At 38.3% G+C, this 17,124-nt stretch overlaps 1 protein-coding gene across 2 annotated transcripts in view; it reads left to right on the top strand.

The window, feature by feature from the left end:
• The window catches only part of LOC108438817 (TBC1 domain family member 9B), a 27,274-nt gene extending 10,215 nt beyond the window's left edge, over nt 1-17,059 (top strand). Inside the window, exons 8-23 of one of the 2 annotated variants that reach the window (XM_017716880.2) lie at nt 196-363; nt 838-988; nt 2,461-2,675; nt 3,280-3,397; nt 3,636-3,838; nt 4,232-4,314; nt 5,612-5,741; nt 5,875-5,973; nt 6,063-6,131; nt 7,870-8,110; nt 9,302-9,367; nt 10,694-10,765; nt 11,150-11,200; nt 12,224-12,286; nt 12,579-12,676; nt 13,582-17,059. In XM_017716880.2, coding sequence (XP_017572369.2) covers nt 196-363; nt 838-988; nt 2,461-2,675; nt 3,280-3,397; nt 3,636-3,838; nt 4,232-4,314; nt 5,612-5,741; nt 5,875-5,973; nt 6,063-6,131; nt 7,870-8,110; nt 9,302-9,367; nt 10,694-10,765; nt 11,150-11,200; nt 12,224-12,286; nt 12,579-12,676; nt 13,582-14,217 — 2,463 coding nt within the window. In that variant the 3' untranslated portion in view covers nt 14,218-17,059. The remainder of the gene's footprint in view (nt 1-195; nt 364-837; nt 989-2,460; nt 2,676-3,279; nt 3,398-3,635; nt 3,839-4,231; nt 4,315-5,611; nt 5,742-5,874; nt 5,974-6,062; nt 6,132-7,869; nt 8,111-9,301; nt 9,368-10,693; nt 10,766-11,149; nt 11,201-12,223; nt 12,287-12,578; nt 12,677-13,581) is intronic. The other variant, XM_017716881.2, reaches the window with a different exon arrangement.
• Nucleotides 17,060-17,124: the final 65 nt, after the last annotated feature.

Genomic DNA, 17,124 nt, shown 5'->3' with positions numbered 1-17,124 from the left:
TTTTGGTAAAATTTCTTAAGCATGCAGTTTTCTTGATGCAAACTACTGGCTATAATCTTCCATTACATGTTTGTTACAAAAGCCTCATAACTAGGCAAAACTAAAGAAGCAAACATCTGCAATGTGATTTTTGGCTGAAAAATGTCTTCATATTTAAAATATCTTTTTTTTTTTTTTTTTTTTTTTTTCTTTCAGGAAACCCCAAGTCCCAGCACTCCTACTTCTCTCCCGCCAACTCCACCAGTCCTGGGAACAGGGGAGCTCCCTCTGGTCCAACACTACAGCTCCAGCCTCCCTACAGCAAAGCAGGGCCTGCTCAGCATCTACCAGAAGGACCAGACTGAAGATCTGGGGCCTAAAGCGGTGAGTGCACATCTGAACCTGTAGCCTTCACCTGTTGGGTGACATTAATTAAACATTTTTGCTGCTTTGTAACTTTTTTTTTTTTTTTAAACAGCATTTGCCTTATTTTATTAATGGTGAATAGATTAACTTGGAAAGCAAACCCTTTGTTACTTTAATCTCTTTCTTCTTCTAAAAATGTATTATGAAGAAGGTTTTCTTATGACGGTAACCATATACTACCGTCAGCATTTATCAGTATAAAATAACCTCTCACCAGCTTCCCTAGCTGTACTGACCTTTCCACACTTCAGGGGTTTCACTGCATTCTTCATAGAGGTATAAACACTAGAGTGGGGAGTAGAAAGTGTAAATTCAAGATGTTTTGGAAAGAGCTCCTCCATTCTGTTGAATAGATGGATTCCCTGTCTTAGTCAAGAACTATCAGGGATTCACAGTTACTTTTATCACTCAACTTCTTCATTTTTTATTTAGACAAAAGAGAAGATGAAAGAAGAGTCTTGGAATATACATTTCTTTGAATTTGGGCGAGGTGTGTGTATGTACCGCACGTCTAAGACGAGAGACCTGGTGCTGAAAGGGATTCCTGAGAGTCTGAGAGGGGAGCTGTGGCTACTTTTTTCAGGTAATTACTCCACCCTAACAATAGGGGCACATAGTATGTATGTATGTATGTATGTTCTCTGGCACAACATGAACACTTTCTTGTGCTTTATTTTTACAAAATATATGGTTTAGTGTTTGATAGGTTTTTTTTGCATTAATTAATATTTTTTTCTTTTATTTATGTCTAACAGTAGACGCTGCTATTACAAATTAGTTGCAAAATTTCAAGATTGTGTTTTGTTTATCTGTTCATAGTATATAAATTTCATCAGACAATGGCTAGAAGAGTTCACATTTCTAGTGGATTTGTGTAGTGTTGAAGCAGCACTTAAGCCAAAAGAGGGTGGAAAATAATATGCAAGACATTTGGATTTTGGTTTGTGGAGTTTGGTCATGAGCTAGTGCAGGTGATTAAAAATAAAAGGGCTTAATATGAATGAGTGTGCTCTCAATAATCTGATCCTAGTCTGATTTCTGCAGTTATCTGATTATTCAAATGGTCATGTAAACACCATACTCCCATCTAAAAATCTGATTAAGAAACCCAATAAAGAGAGCTGGATTTCTGTCGGATTTCTCAGTCTGCGCATGTGCGGAATAGACTGCTGTACCAGAAAATATGCTTTTGCATTTGAAGCAACGCTGAAACCAACTACATTCTCAGTGAAATTGAGGATTTTAAATATTAATTATTTTCTAGATAATATTTATTCATTTTTCAGGTAAAGTGGTGTTTTACATTCCGTTCACATTATGTCTTCTGTGACTTTTTTCCTGGTTGCAAAGCAGAAATCTAATCTGACTCATGTCGACTTTGAGTTTTCACATTTACTTATGACTTTAGTGCATATAAACACACAGATCGGATTACTGACAAAATCTGATATTCTGCAGTTACTGGATTGTGTATGTGAACACTCAATGTGATTTATATGTGGGCAACTTTGAGAGCTGCATTTGAACAATGAGGCTAAAACAAATCAATCCTGAACTTTAATTCTTGTGTAAATGAGGAGCGTGTGACTCCTCTCCTGTATTTGTGCTGGTGTCAGGGTAAGTAACATGCAGCCATGGTAACATCCGCATTGACTTGAACTTCTGCCCTCATTCTGTGACTTATCATGATCATATGACCTGCTGACTTAGAAAACAAACATATATTCTGGGTTTTATATGGATACTGTCAGATTTTGCCTATATAGTCAAATATTTACATGCCTTTTTATCCTTCTGGCTTGTGCATTACAAAATCATTGGTTGGCTAATAGCTTTAGCTCTATAAAGCCACTGCCAGTTGATTTTTATAATCTAGCTTTACTTACTGAAGCATTCACAGACATCACTACGTATAGTGATACAACCCCATTTCCAAAAAAGTTGGGCTGTTGTACAAAATGTAAATAAAAACAATTCAATTACTTGCAAATGGGGTTGTATTAATCTCCCTCTCTCCCTCTCTGTCCCTCTGTGTGTCTGTGTTCGTGTTTGTAGGTGCTCAGAATGAGATGGCGACTCACCCGAGTTATTATGCGGAGCTGGTTGAGCAAGCGATGGGTAGATGTACATTAGCAACGGAGGAGATTGAGAGGGACCTGCATCGTTCCATGCCAGAGCACCATGCTTTCCAAAATGAGATGGGCATAGCTGCTCTCCGACGTGTACTTACTGCATATGCCTACCGCAACCCGGGCATCGGCTACTGTCAGGTACACGCACAGTTTAAACTTCAGTGGTACGCACACTCAACTCAGCTAACTGTGTCCAGTTACTAAGAGCATTTTTACTCTCAGTTCTTTACAGTCCTGGCTGAAGCATAGGAAGTCAGCTTTCACTTTGCCTGAAAACATGAAGAGCTGACATACTTAGTACTTGTAAAAAAAGCGTCTTAAATACTTTTTAATGTTGTTAAGTTTTGCAATATGAACATGTAAAACATCTTATCTTGACCTTGTGAGATCTTAATTTTGAACTAAAGATGGGAGGTTTTTATAATATGACCCTAAATCTTTTCCTCTTATACAGTTTTTTTTTCCCCCAGTTATTTTTCTCAAAAATTTAGTTATTTCATCTTCTTGTAAAGCTTGCTGTAAAGATGTTTTAATAAAATGTTGAATAAATTAAGTATTGGCATATATTGGAACTCTCTCCACCCAGTGGGAACAGAAATGTTTTAGACCACTGAAAATATACCGCAACAAGGATCACACTGCATGTCTCTGTGTCCGTGGAAAACTATCAGTGCCTGATAACTAATTATCTGGTGTTTCAGCTATGCTGTAATGTGTATATCTGTGTGTCCCATCTTAACAGGCCATGAATATAGTAACCTCAGTATTGTTGCTGTACTGCACTGAAGAGGAGGCGTTCTGGCTGCTGGTGGCCTTATGTGAAAGGATGCTGCCCGACTACTACAACACCAGAGTTGTAGGTCAGTCACACCCTTATACAGAGCACAGTTAGAGGTCCTGTACTGGAGGATAACATCATAGCCAGTGATCATATATAGGAAGATTCCTGCAGTCTCCAAATAGTCCATACACAAAGGACTAATACTTTGATATTGACTCCTATTTCAACGAATGCAGGTTTTCTTTTCTGTGTTTTTCTGTAGTAATGTGTGTGTGTGTGTGTGTGTGTGTGTGTGTGTGTGTGTGTATACGCATCAGGAGCACTGGTGGATCAAGGTGTGTTTGAGGAGCTTACACGGGAGTGTTTGCCGCTGCTATACGAGCACATGCAAGACCTGGGTGTGATTTCCACTATCTCTCTATCCTGGTTCCTCACACTCTTCCTCTCTGTCATGCCCTTCGACAGCGCCGTCCTGCTCGTCGACTGCTTCTTCTATGAGGGTATCAAGGTCATCTTCCAGGTAAAACAAAGACATATACCAAACACATTCATAACCTTGGTTTTGTAGTGTTTGGAAGTTTACTTTTCAAGGCTACCTTCAGTCCTCAGTGACTATAGTGTTTATTAGCTTTGAGATTGCTTTAATTTATGTAACCCAGTTACTTAGGCAATTTTGAGGTGGAATCAGAAGTGTTTGAGCAGACAAAACAGTCAGGACCTCTAAAACCTTCAGGCAGCACTACTGTGGATATTTCAAGATACTATCAGACATAATATGCCTGACACACAAAATGTAAATAAATTACAGGTGATAGTTGTTATTTTAGTTGTATTTAGTTTGTTCCAGGCAGTATGGATCTGTGGTCAGTGTTGGCTATAGATGTTGCTTTCTCTCCTCTACTCTTTGTTTTAGGTGTCATTGGCTGTGCTTCATGCTAATATGGAGCAGCTGCTAGCCTGCACAGATGAGGGAGAGGCCATGACCATACTGGGCAGGTCAGTCTGGGGTCACAGGGCAGCGCTGAAGTGTTGTTAAAGAGGAATTCTACTGAAAAGCAGTGCATGGGTTTTTTTTTTTTTTTTTTTTTTTTTTTTGCTTATTCGTAGCTTATTGTGGTAGCTTATCTTTTCCACAGTTGTTTTCTATGGGAACGTTATGAGGATTGATGTTTTATATACCCTAAAGTCATGTGACTCTCTGGTAATAGGCAAACATATTTCTTGCATTTTGTCATTTAACATGGTCAATAATCACCTACTTTGAGAGGAAAGGGCCACCTGACTTACTTGCAAAATAACTAATCTGTAAAAAGTACAGATCATTGTTTTGAAATCTAGATGCTGGTGATTTTTAAAACTGGACTACAATAAAACATCAATGTAAAGTTAACTGGTACATACCTGCAAAGACTTGAGGATAGATAGCTTGCTTGCTAGCTGTTCCACTGTTCCACCTTAAATGGTGCAGCACTTATATTCTGGCTAGGCTTTGACGTGATTAGGTCATGCTGGGAACTTCACGTTTTTCCAGCTAGTATGGATGAGAGAGATTTTCAAATTATATATTTTCATATATTTAAATAGCAATGAAGGTTAAAAAAAAAAAAGTCCAAAAGAAAATTAGAAGATTGGGGAACCAGCCTTGTGACCAGAAGGTCACCGGTTCAATCCCCTGATCCGACAGGAGTGACTGAGGAGAGACTGAAGTGCCTTTGAGCAAGGCACCTAACCCCCAACTGCTCCCTGGGTGCCGAGGATTGGGCTGCCCACTGCTCCGCGCAGGTGTGCCCACTGCACCCTTGTGTGTGTTTACTAGTGTGCATGTATGTCGGTGTTTAACTGCACATATCGTTTAAATGTGGAGGTCTAATTCCTCTCTGTGCAAACACAGTTGGCCATTAGTTTGGAATTCTATTCTATTTCTGTCGTCTCTAACATTATGTATTAACAATGTGCCCTGAATTTACATTTTGATCACTTTCTTATCTGTTTAGTCCACAACAAAAAAAGGTAATAGAAAGACTAAGGCTAGTTAAAGGTTACTGCACCTCGATTGAGAAGCCACGCTGGAGGAGGGTCTCTCTGGTAGCACAAAGAGTGGTACTGTAAAACATAAAAAGCGTCGCATAAAAGTGCTGTTAAACATTTTACACACTACCTGTAGATGTAGCACAGTTTCACATTAAGGAGCGAAACATCTGATGCAAGTAAGTGTAGAAATTGTAGAGTTGAAAAGCAATTATGTAATGTTGGAGTAGAAAAAACTGCTAAACGTCTGTCTTTTTGTCTTCAGGTATCTAGATAATGTTGTGAACAAGCAGACAGTGTCAGCACCTATCCCTCACCTCCACGCCCTGCTGACCAGTGGAGATGAGCCACCTCCAGAGATTGATGTCTTTGAGCTCATTAAAACGTCCTATGAGGTGAGATGTGTGGGCGCTTTGAGTTGTGCATGTTCTTCCTTCATTGCTGTGTAATGTATTTTCCTAAATCTGCATCTCTCTGTCTCTCACTCACGTGGCCCGACTCTCACTCTTTTTCACTTGTTCTTTGTAGAAGTTTGGTAGTCTGCGTGCTGATGTCATTGAGCAGATGAGGTTCAAGCAAAGGTTAAAGGTCATCCAGTGTTTAGAGGACACAGCTAAGAGGAGTGTGGTGAGTGTGTGTGCACCTGAGCATGTTTGGTACAAAACATTGTGTTAATCACCAAGATTGTTTGGGGTAACTGTGATGTGTGTTTGCAGGTGAGGGCCATCATGACAGAGTCTGCCTTTGCTATTGAGGAGCTTGAGGAGCTTTATGTTCTGTTCAAGGTGAGAACTTACTGTCTGTTCAGTTTCATGTCTGTGCGTATGTTTTTTAGGTCTCTGCAAGGCCATATTCCGTTATTAACTCTCTGTATTACACTAGTACTGTTCTCTGTCCTCAGCACAGTAACTAATCAAACAGATAAGTCATATAGAAGCTCATTTAAAGAATAGGGTTCCCACATGTCCTGGAAATACATAGGCTTGTTACAGTTATGGAAACTACCAGTAAAAAAAGAAATTTAATTAAATATTAGTGAACTCCTGAACAAGTGTAAAATTGGGCCATTATGCCACCACAGAGTGCATATTTTAATATATTTTTACCTTTTAATGTAAAGTTTAAGTATTTGTTAGTTTGGAATGTGAATATCACATGTGGACAGATGCAGTCATGTGCAGAAGTGTGGGCACCCTGGACAAATGATATTTTGTTGAGTTTTACATACGTTTCAAAGTCTACATTCTCTTCTAATGCATATTTCTATGCACAATTTCTTTTTATTTGATGAAAACCATTGGGGCAGTATGTAATGTGTGTAAAAGTTATGGTACTTTTTTTTTTTTTTTTTTCTTTCTTTTTTTTTTTTTTAGATTATTTTTATTTCTCAGGTATGTTCGCTAAAAAAAAAAAAATAGAAATTGTGCACTAAAATTGGAAGAAAATTTGAATAATTTGAACAAGGTTTCAACTTTTGCCTACAGCTGTATGTGGATACTGTGTTGCAACACCTAGTAGAGCGATCCTATAATAACTCACTATTTGTGTGTGAAATGATCGCTTCTAATACTTCAGTGGAACTTGTAATCGGACGGTGATTGGTTGAGAAACAGTTAGTGTAGTCAGCAAATCACTTAGTAAATGTTCCTTTGGAGTTGTATTGCTGACTTCAATGGTAAGAGTGTCAGTGATCGTGTGTCAGTTTAAGAGGACCTGTTGTAAACAACTGCTGTTGAATTTATGAGTCTTGGAAATTGTTCTGGAAATGTAGCTCCTAAAAGACTGGGAACGCTGTAGAAGTTCATTGTGCATTGTGAAACATATTAGCCCCAGGTAGACCTCTTTTATATCTGACATTAGCATGCTTCTTGGTTTATGCACCCGTAAGTACAAGTGTAAGCAGGGTTTGATGCACCATGTCTCTCATTGTGATCAAACACCTTTGAAAGTGACTGAGCTGCATATGACCATATAAGACATTAAAGGACTGCATCTGCATTACAGAACAAACCGAAGGATCTATTTAGTTCCTTCTTTCAGTCCCAAAATCTAATAAGTGGTCATTGGAGACTTGAAAAGCCATGTGTGAGTGACTGTAGATAATGCTGTCCACTTGTGATCACTCTAAGGAGATGTTAGACACAGGTGTGAACAGGGCCTACATTATAGTTAGTATTTTTCTTTTTATTCAACAGAATGGGTGGGATGATATATACATGCCAAGAATATGTACAGTAAACTGATTAAACAGATTAGTCATATAAAAGCTAATTTAAAGAAGGGGATTCCCGCATGTCTTGGAAATATATAGGCTTGTTTTTCAGTTATGGAAAATGCCAGTAAAATAGAAATATGATGAAATAGATGGGATAATATACACATACCAAGAAAACGTGTGCAGGATAGGATTTTATACAGTAAAAGCCTTTTCCCCCCCTTTTTTTTTCTCACAAAACCACGACTGACATCTCCCATTTATTTGTACATTAACACATCTGCCTTATTTGATTCTCCCTCCTTAAGGCCAAGCACATAATGAGTTGTTACTGGGGGGCAAGTAGCACTCCTGCAGAGCGCCATGACCCAAGCCTGCCCTATCTGGAGCAGTACCGGATCGATTCTGGTCAATTTGGACAGCTCTTCTCAGCACTGTCTCCCTGGAGCTGTGGCATGCACACAGCCACGCTCTCTGCCCGCCTGTTCCGTCTGCTTGACAGCAACAAAGATTCCCTCATCAACTTTAAAGAGTTCGTCACCGGCCTCAGTGAGTGCATTAGTTGCTCCGAAAGAGAAAATGGAGAGTGTATATTCCCCATTAAACGCCTTAAAAATTGTTAATTACTAAACAGGTTTTACTAGACATTATTACCCTTGTTAAGTAAAAAGGATGCCGTTGTAAGGCTGCATGTTGTAAAGTATTTTAAATGGTAGTTGGCCTGTGCCAGGTTACATTTAACAAGAGTTACCTGGGTAATGGCCTAGTGACAATAAGAAAATATTTGAGAAATATTTGATGTGATCCTACATGAATTCCACATTTACTGTGCTTAACATAGATAAAGGTGTTCTAGAAATGCGGCCGCTGATTGAACATGCTCAGCGATGCGTGCAGATATCATGCCTGTATACAAAGCTGCCTGTAAGTTATGATGTATGTTTCAGGATATTGTCGGGCCACAGCATCAGTTTTGAGACATTAGACAAAATTTAAAAAAAAAATCTTATCTTGACCTGTCAGATCTTTACTTGAGGCAAAAATATAGGACGTTTCTGTAATACGGCCCCAGGTCTTGGGTTTGACTCTGAATCTCCTCTGTTGGTTTTGAGTACGTACAGACACACATGCACAAACACGCACACAAACACACTTACACTTACGCTTAGTTTCTGTTTGGTCATGCCCAATAAGGGCTCTGTTACTGGCACAGGCCTGTAATAATTTTACAATGTTATATGAAGTAATGTCTGTGGAGGTTTTAGTCATCACCAGGTCATCGAATGGGTTTAGTAGGGTCTAAGTTTCTAAGACGTTTCATTTGTTCATATTCAGTGTTTGGGGAAAATTCCCTGACACTTTGAGCTCTGAGGTTGACTTATACTTGTGATGTCATGGATCAAACTTATGTCATTAACACCTGTGATATTATTAGACTGACATCTGTGAGATTGACGCCCAAAAAAAAAGGAAAAGCCTGAAACGTTCTAAGCAAAAGTTAACACTTGTCTTTCTACAGCACCATTTTTTTTTCTTTTGTAGCAAATACATTTTTACATTAGCTAACATCATTTTGAGTTTACATGCTTGTTCTGAGCTACATGTCAAGTCCCTGAAAGTAATATAGCCTTATGTATTACTTCAGACAGTATAAATGGGGTCTCTCTACATTAATGTCAACAAAGGAGATGAGTAGTGTATTTGGAGATTCATCTTGTTTACCATTCCTCTCTTTCTCAGGTGGGATGTATCATGGCGATATGACTGAGAAACTGAAGCTACTCTATAAATTACACCTGCCTCCAGGTACACACACCCCATAAACAAATAAACAATACTGATGACATAAGTGGATACAAAGTGACCACTTGAATATTATTATGCAAAATACTTTGCCTAAATACTTTGGACCTTTATTTATATATATATATATATATATATATATATATATATATATATATATATATATATATATAAATAAAATTCTGTTTTTCTACAATTAATGTTTATTTTTACAATTAGTGTTTAGTGTTTTTTTGTGTCTATTTAAATTCACACTTTTCCTGTTTACCGTCTATTTAATGTTATTGCTACACCATGGGGTCTGAGAGTAATGCAGTGTCAGTACACTATGTCCGGTACATACTGTAGCATTGACAATAAAACTAACTTGACTAAATCAAGTTTCTACGTTAGTGGGAGAACATTTTAGTCTGAACACAGAATGTTCACGCTTTAACACCCATGCTTAGCTTAGAATGGAGACCACGGGATGTTCAACGGAAATGAATTGCTGCAGTCAGCCCACAATTCTTGCCCTTCTAGCATATTAGTGTGTTAGTGATTATGTGGGGGAAGAATGTGTGTTGTTTGAGTCAGCTTACACTTACCCTTCCAGTTATAGTCCTATTATGGCTGTCAATATCATTGATCTTAATATCTTAATAATTCAGTACTTGAGTTTTTAAAAATGCAAACCTGAAAAATATGATTACCTACACAATAAAAGAAACTACATAGCCTGTCACAGATTCCAGAATTCTTTATTACATGCAGCACTGTGCAAAATTTTAAATCAGCTATTAAGTGCAAGTTATTCATTTTTCAGTGTCAGAAAAAACACAAACTATAAAAATAACAAGGCATTATACAGAAGCCTCAACAACTAAATATAATGTCAGATCTTTCAGTATTTAGGGTGTCCACATTTTGCCTTTTATTAGTGTCTGTTTTTCAAAGAAATCTGCAGAGATATCTTTCCACCTCCAGAGTTCAGTCTAAGAAGTTGGTTGCATTTTCTGTTTTCAAGATCCAAGTAAACAGAGATGTTGGGGTTAGTCCATTGTTCTGATTTACAATTTCTCTTCTTTTTGCCTCCTTTTCTTAGTAAGAGTTTCTTGACAGCTACAGTCTTTCAGACTCCTAGTGTTGTTGTCTTCTTACAGTGGAAGGATTATGATGGCCCTGATTCATAAAAAATGGGTCATACACTAATGTGCGCTTGTCTGATCCAATGCAGAATAATTAAATAAACCAAACAGGCCCAACCTCTAAACAGTTCAGCAGCCATCTGCAGATGTTGCAGCCCACACTGAATGTACGTTCATGTTAACGGTGTTACTGTTCCTGCAGCTTTATGTCCAGAAGAGGCAGAGTCTGCGCTCGAGGCCACTCAGTTCTTCACCGATGATGACACACCACAGGGTAAAAGCACATACCATACATACAGTTACCTTCAGATTCTGAAACGCAGAAAAGCTCTTAACATAAAAATAGAGGTTTTCAGTAAGCATCCTAGATAGATAATGTCTTGTCAGTGTCTTTTCACTTTTTTTCAAAGTAAATGTGTGTTTAGATTTGTATTCCACCCCTGCATGTGTCGCTGCATGAAACAGTCCAGGTTTACTAATCAGTAACAGAATGAGCTTTAATCTCTGTACATTCTCATTTTCACTGTGGTCTCATTTGCTCTGTCTGCCCCTCCCTTCTTTTGCTGGCAATCTTTCTGCCTATATTTCCCTCTGCTCTGCTCTCCTCCATCCTCTTCTTTCTTTTCCTCTCTTCTCTCTGGCTGTTTGACCTCTCCAGATCCTCCCTCCTTGTCTCATCTGGACTTCCTGGTCCAGGAAGTGACCTCAGGTTTGTGTCTGTGATGTAACAACAAAAAGCATTTTAATGCTGGAGAATAATTTCTCTCAGATATTTTACTATCACAACTTGCAGCATCTTCTTATATTCCAAGGACATTTCTATTGCTTACCAGTCTCTTTCAAGCTGTTTCTCTCCACTTTGATATGATTCTGCAAATGAAGTCCTCCATGTACAGTATGATTCTTACAAAACCAGAACTATGACTTCAATATTAACACCAGAATTGGAGCCAGAATACCAGAAAATGTATAGTTATGATTGGTTTGGTTATAAACATTACACTTTTCTGAGCATGTTGTGGATATCACCAGTACATAATGAACACTGGCTGTGTGTCTTATAAAAAGGAGTATTAGTCCTGTTTAATTGGATTCAGTGCAGTGCAGTGTTTAAATTGTTGAATAAAGATCGTTTAGGCTTAATACGACATGTACACAGCGTTGGTCGCCTTAAATAAAGAATTGAAAGTAGTAAGTAAGTGACTTGTTTTCAGTTGACCCCACTATACAAGCATACTGTGCTATTCATGAGAAGCACCCGCATGTATTACCCTAAGTTCTAGAAAGCACACACTTCCACAATGCTCAGTATTCTCAGGCTTTTCAGTTAAGACAAGCTTGTCTTCACCCTAGTCACTAGAGTGCCAGTAGCTTCCCCTTGTGGACAATCTTGCCAGGTCTATGAGGTATTTCACATTTAAATGTATTGAACTTTCGATGTGAAATGCAGTTTCCTGTCTACATCTTTTTCTTTCCCTTGACACATGATGTAATGTATGAGTGTCTAATTAAATGGACATTGAACTCAGCGTCTTAGTGATTTCCCATGCTTTTTTTCCAGTTTGGCCTTTCTAGTGGACACTCAAGCCATTTACTTTCTAACACTAATCCTTCTTGTCCAGCTAACATAATAAAATACTCCTGTATTGTGGTTATTACTATGTGTGAAATTGTTATATAGACATTATTAGCATTTTACTGAAATGTTCACATTTTACTGAAATGTTCACAGGTGATGAAGTAAAAGAAGCGAAGGAGGCGGGTGAAGCAGGAGGAGACTCGGAAGACAAGAAGGGTACTTGCTGCTGCTGTCATTCTTGTTCTTGTCGTTCTTGTTCTTCTTGTTCTCGTTCTCCTTCTCTTTCTCCTCCTCCTCATATATTGTTGGTGTTTTGTTTTATTGGCAGAACCCAGGGGCAGGTAGATTTCTTTTTAGAGTGTCACAGCATTAAATAAATATATCAATTGAATTGAAAGCCATTGTCTGGAATTAGCAGATGCAGACTAATAGAAAGGGATAGAGGTGCAGTAATACATCCACAATTAAACTGTTGCTCATGTTGCTGGTCTTTTGTTGTTGTTTTCAGAAGAGAAAATCAAGGACTATAAGTATTACCTAAGAATGTGGGCTAAAGAGAAAGAACCTAAGAAAGAGACCATCAAAGACTTGCCCAGAATGAACCAGGTAAATTGAATTACTATTGGTTCTTGTGTACGCACACTTGACAGATAGGTGGACGTCATCATTATAGATAAAGCTGTTAGGGAATGCAAGCAGTTTTTATATATATATATATATATATATATATATATATATATATATATATATATATATATATATATATATATATATATATATATATAAATGTATGTGCTTGTACACAAGAAAACATTCATAATGAACCTACTAATTTGAAGAGACACTAAGCTTCATCTGTAAGTTATGGTTTAGCTTTTGTAAAAAAAATAAAATATATATATATATAGTGTGTGGTTTAGGATCATAATCACATGACAAATACCCTATAAGCACTATTCTACATATTTAAATAGAAAAAATATTTTCAGAATTTTCCTCTTTCAAACTGTAATGGAGTGAAATAATTTTAGTTCTGGCCAGCAGGGGGTGCACAAAACTCAGGTGCTTGTTCCCATACTCTGCCTGTGCTACAACCACCGCCATTACTGCTTAACTGCTTGTTCTACAGGAGTGTTCATTAAAGAAATAACTTCACAGAGGGAATGCTTCAGGTGAACACTGTTCAATTAATTGAGTGGGTGTTACTGATATTTTAAAGTTGAAAGTTGGCCAGTTTCTCTGTTAAAAAAACCCCCCACAAAACTCTACTTTTTCACAGCACATGCAAAATGAACCTAGCTTTGCTATGAATAGTAAGCCTATTCTGAGCACATGAGAAGTAACTCAAGAAAGAATGCCTTATAAAGAAGTATCTTCCCAGAGCACAAACTGCAAAAGACTTCAGTTCTTGCTATCTATGTACACTTGTTAGATTTTCTTAATTTTATGGCTACAGCTATAAGTCTCATGTTAGATGTGCCACGTTTGATGATGCCCTGTTTTGTTTTCAGGAGCAGTTCATTGAGCTGTGCAAGACACTCTATAATATGTTCAGCGAGGACCCTCTGGAGCAGGAGCTCTATCATGCCATTGCTACAGTGGCCAGTCTGCTGCTGCGCATTGGAGAGGTGGGCAAGAAATTCACCAACAATGGCAGCAAAAAGCCTGAACTCCAGCCTCTTCCAGCGGAAGACGTCCCACAACAAGAAAAAGAGGACTCTTCTGGGGAGGGTGGACAATCCCTCGTATCAAAAGCTCTGGCAGAGGCCCAGCTAGATAACCCAACCCCACCAGCCAATGTGTCAGATGAAGAAGCGAAGGACGACACGTCAATTTCATCATATTCCGTTGTCAGCGCTGGCTCTCTGCAGTGCGAGGACATTGCAGACGACACTGTTCTGATTGGCTGTGGAGTAGGCGGAGCTATAGGTGGGAATGATTTTAGGCGGGGCAGTGCACCAGATGCCGATTGGTCGATCTCGTTTGAGCAGGTGCTGGCATCATTGCTAACAGAACCGGCTCTGGTAAACTACTTTGAGAAGAAACACGACATTAAAAGTAAGATGGCTGCCTGTAAGGCCCAGAGAGCTGTAGAAAGACAGATCAGTTCATCCAGTGACCATGAGCTAGCTCAACTCTCCACTTGAGAATACATACAACCACGTACTTGCACAGATACAGACCAAGCATGTGTGTTTTTTCAGATGAGAGTTTGCCCAAGAAGTTATTCATGATTATTATGTTCACACATTTGACTCTTGTGAGCGCTAACCTTTTAATGTTCGCTCTCATTCCTGTCACCTTCACACCATGTAGTGAGCCTTAGTTCTCAGCAGTTTTGCTCATTTGCTCTTTGTCCTCCCAGGCAAGCACTTTTCAACAGCTACAATCTACTTTAGATCTTAGGTCAATCCTCACTCTGTGTCCCTAGGCTTCTAAGAGGCCAGTGTTGAGCTTATGTCGCTTTTTGTGTTTACTGCTGAATAGGGTATGTGGTTGACCTGAGGTCAGTAATTGTTAATAGAGTTTACCATTGGACCACAGATTTCAACATGTAGCGTTAGACTCCAAACATGCACATTTTAAGTTTTAATGACTACACATTTGTGATGGAATTATATCATCTAAATAAGCAGGATGAAACCAAATACACTGCTGTTCTGTTTAAAATGTTTGGTTTAAAAGATAAGCATTGCTTTATTCCACAATTACGTGTCTTCTGCAGGTATCTTCCACTATGTGTCATAATCAGGCGCTGAGTTTTAAAATAGGAAGTGTCCTTTTTGAGAATAGGGTTTGTTAAACTCCAGTTCTTTCAAATCCCTCTGTCACTTTTGTCTTTTGTCCCTCCACACTTTCAGCTGTGGTTCAGGGCCATTGAATATATATACATATATGTGTGTGTGTGTGTGTGTGTGTGTGTGTGTGTGTGTGTGTGTGTGTGTGTGTGTGTGTGTGTGTGTGTGTGTGTGTGTGTGTGTGTGTGTGTGTGTGTGTGTCTGTGTGTCTGTGTGTTTAGCAGCTTTCTCCTCCAAAGTACATCATTGCCTTACTGAAATGATCTGGTATGGATGTGGATAAAAGTTCTGTTAGTGAGTTCTGTTGCGTGAGAATTCTTAGAGGGCCAGTAGCTAGCAACTGCCCATTAGCATTACATTAACAATGTCCTTTAAATATGATAGCAACTCTAATTGGACTGCTCACCTCAGCTTTTATTTCATTTTAAAATTACTTCTTGAACCTAGATTGTTTTAGTTACAATATTCTTAGAACACTAGTACATTAAGCAAGTGCAATCGCAAAAATATTTGTAAATTATTTTCCCTAACTACATTTCCCAGAATTCATTATTGTATTGCCTGCATTGCATACAAGTTCAAAGAACAGAACATGCCATTTAGCCAGGCTTACCAAACCTAGAACCAGTTGCAGTCCTAGAATTTTCAGCCACTGCTCTTTTTTTGGCATATTCTTAGTTATCTGACTGAAACAGGATCTTCTATTCCAGACACTTTATCATGGCTGTTGCTTGCCACCTAATTTAAAGTATATGCAATGTCTCTAAGCACTTGGTATTAGTTGTCTCAAACTGTAAATATCTGCTTATTTCCTTATATGACCTGTTTTTATTGTTCAATCTTTATGTAGTAATGCATCTGTTTGCACTGTCACAATGCTTTTGATTTTTTCTTCACTCAGTAGTTTGCCCTTTTTTTTTTTTGTTACCTTTATACTAAATAAATATACCTTAGTCTCTAACCTGATATAAATGAAGTCAACTACACTTTTTCATTTAAAACTGCTTATATTGACATTCCATTCAGAAACACCAGTCTGATCATCCTCATGGGGTTGCTAGCTTTAAACAGACCTTTAGTGGACCCTTAGGTGGCCGTCCATGTCCGAGGAAAAGATGTCTCAAAGCTGGCCATCATGCATCCTTTCAAAATAAGACCCACTTTGTGGGTGAGTGGATTCTGATTGCAGCCAGCACAGTCATTTAATAGTTTCCAACATTATATGGCTGGCTGCACTAATATGAGACCTCTTGTTTAGTTCTACTAGGTATCCACTACAGCTGCACAATGTTATTTGCTAATCATTATTACACTATTGGCAGATATATTGTAGAAATCTGCAAATGCAAATGAGCCCAACAACATTTCTGTCCCCTATGAGCAACCAGACCAATTTTAAATGCACCAGATGAGCAGTCTGTGAATGTTGTGATTAATCAAAGCACTCATATGATCCCACAAACATTACATAATGCAGGCACACTGTTATATCAAGGGCTCACCAGTATGTTTTCAGTATATTGTGAGGCGTGTCATAGTATTTTGTCCACATTGAGCAACTCTAAACTCACCCCCTCAGGTACTGCCTGCTAACTAGCAGAGCTATTGGCAGAAATGTTTCCCCCAGAACGGTGCAGATAACTGTATTCTGGTCAAATGGATCGCAGAGAATGAGATTCAGAAGAAAGGTTGAGATCAGACAATATTGCGGATCCAGACGGATCAGGGCTAGAGAGAGGTAGAATAGTCTGATATGCTAATATGGTTTACGGTAATATGATGTGTATATATCCAGTTAATCCTCTAAATCACTACTAAGCATGTGTACATGTGCAGTTTGAGCAGATCTTTACTATCAAACTCTCATTCTGTGCCTGTGAACTGTATTGTAAACATCTTCCAACAAACCAAGTGTGTGACTGCTTCATTATTTTCATGCTGCACTGTGAAAGTAACCAGAGTCCTTTGCTGAATCTGCTTATTAATGTAGAAAGAAAAGATTTTCTGTTTACTTCCTCTTACTGAATTTCCCACAAATGTTTGTCTCAGTGAAAATAAGTATCTATATTCATAATGCGCATACAGTATTTAATCCATATAACTGGTTATTTGCTCATTCAAATTTTTGTTTTTAAAATTTGTCATTGATCAGTACTGTATTATACTGTGTAATAAACTATGTATAAACAAAGTTGTGTGTGTTTATGTCTGAGCTTAAATCCATTGAAGAGGAGTGTGACATCATTGCTTTCAGCA

This window comes from Pygocentrus nattereri, chromosome 11, assembly GCF_015220715.1.
Source record: "Pygocentrus nattereri isolate fPygNat1 chromosome 11, fPygNat1.pri, whole genome shotgun sequence".
NCBI lineage: Eukaryota > Metazoa > Chordata > Actinopteri > Characiformes > Serrasalmidae > Pygocentrus > Pygocentrus nattereri.
This window is presented reverse-complemented; position numbering and strand designations above follow the sequence as displayed.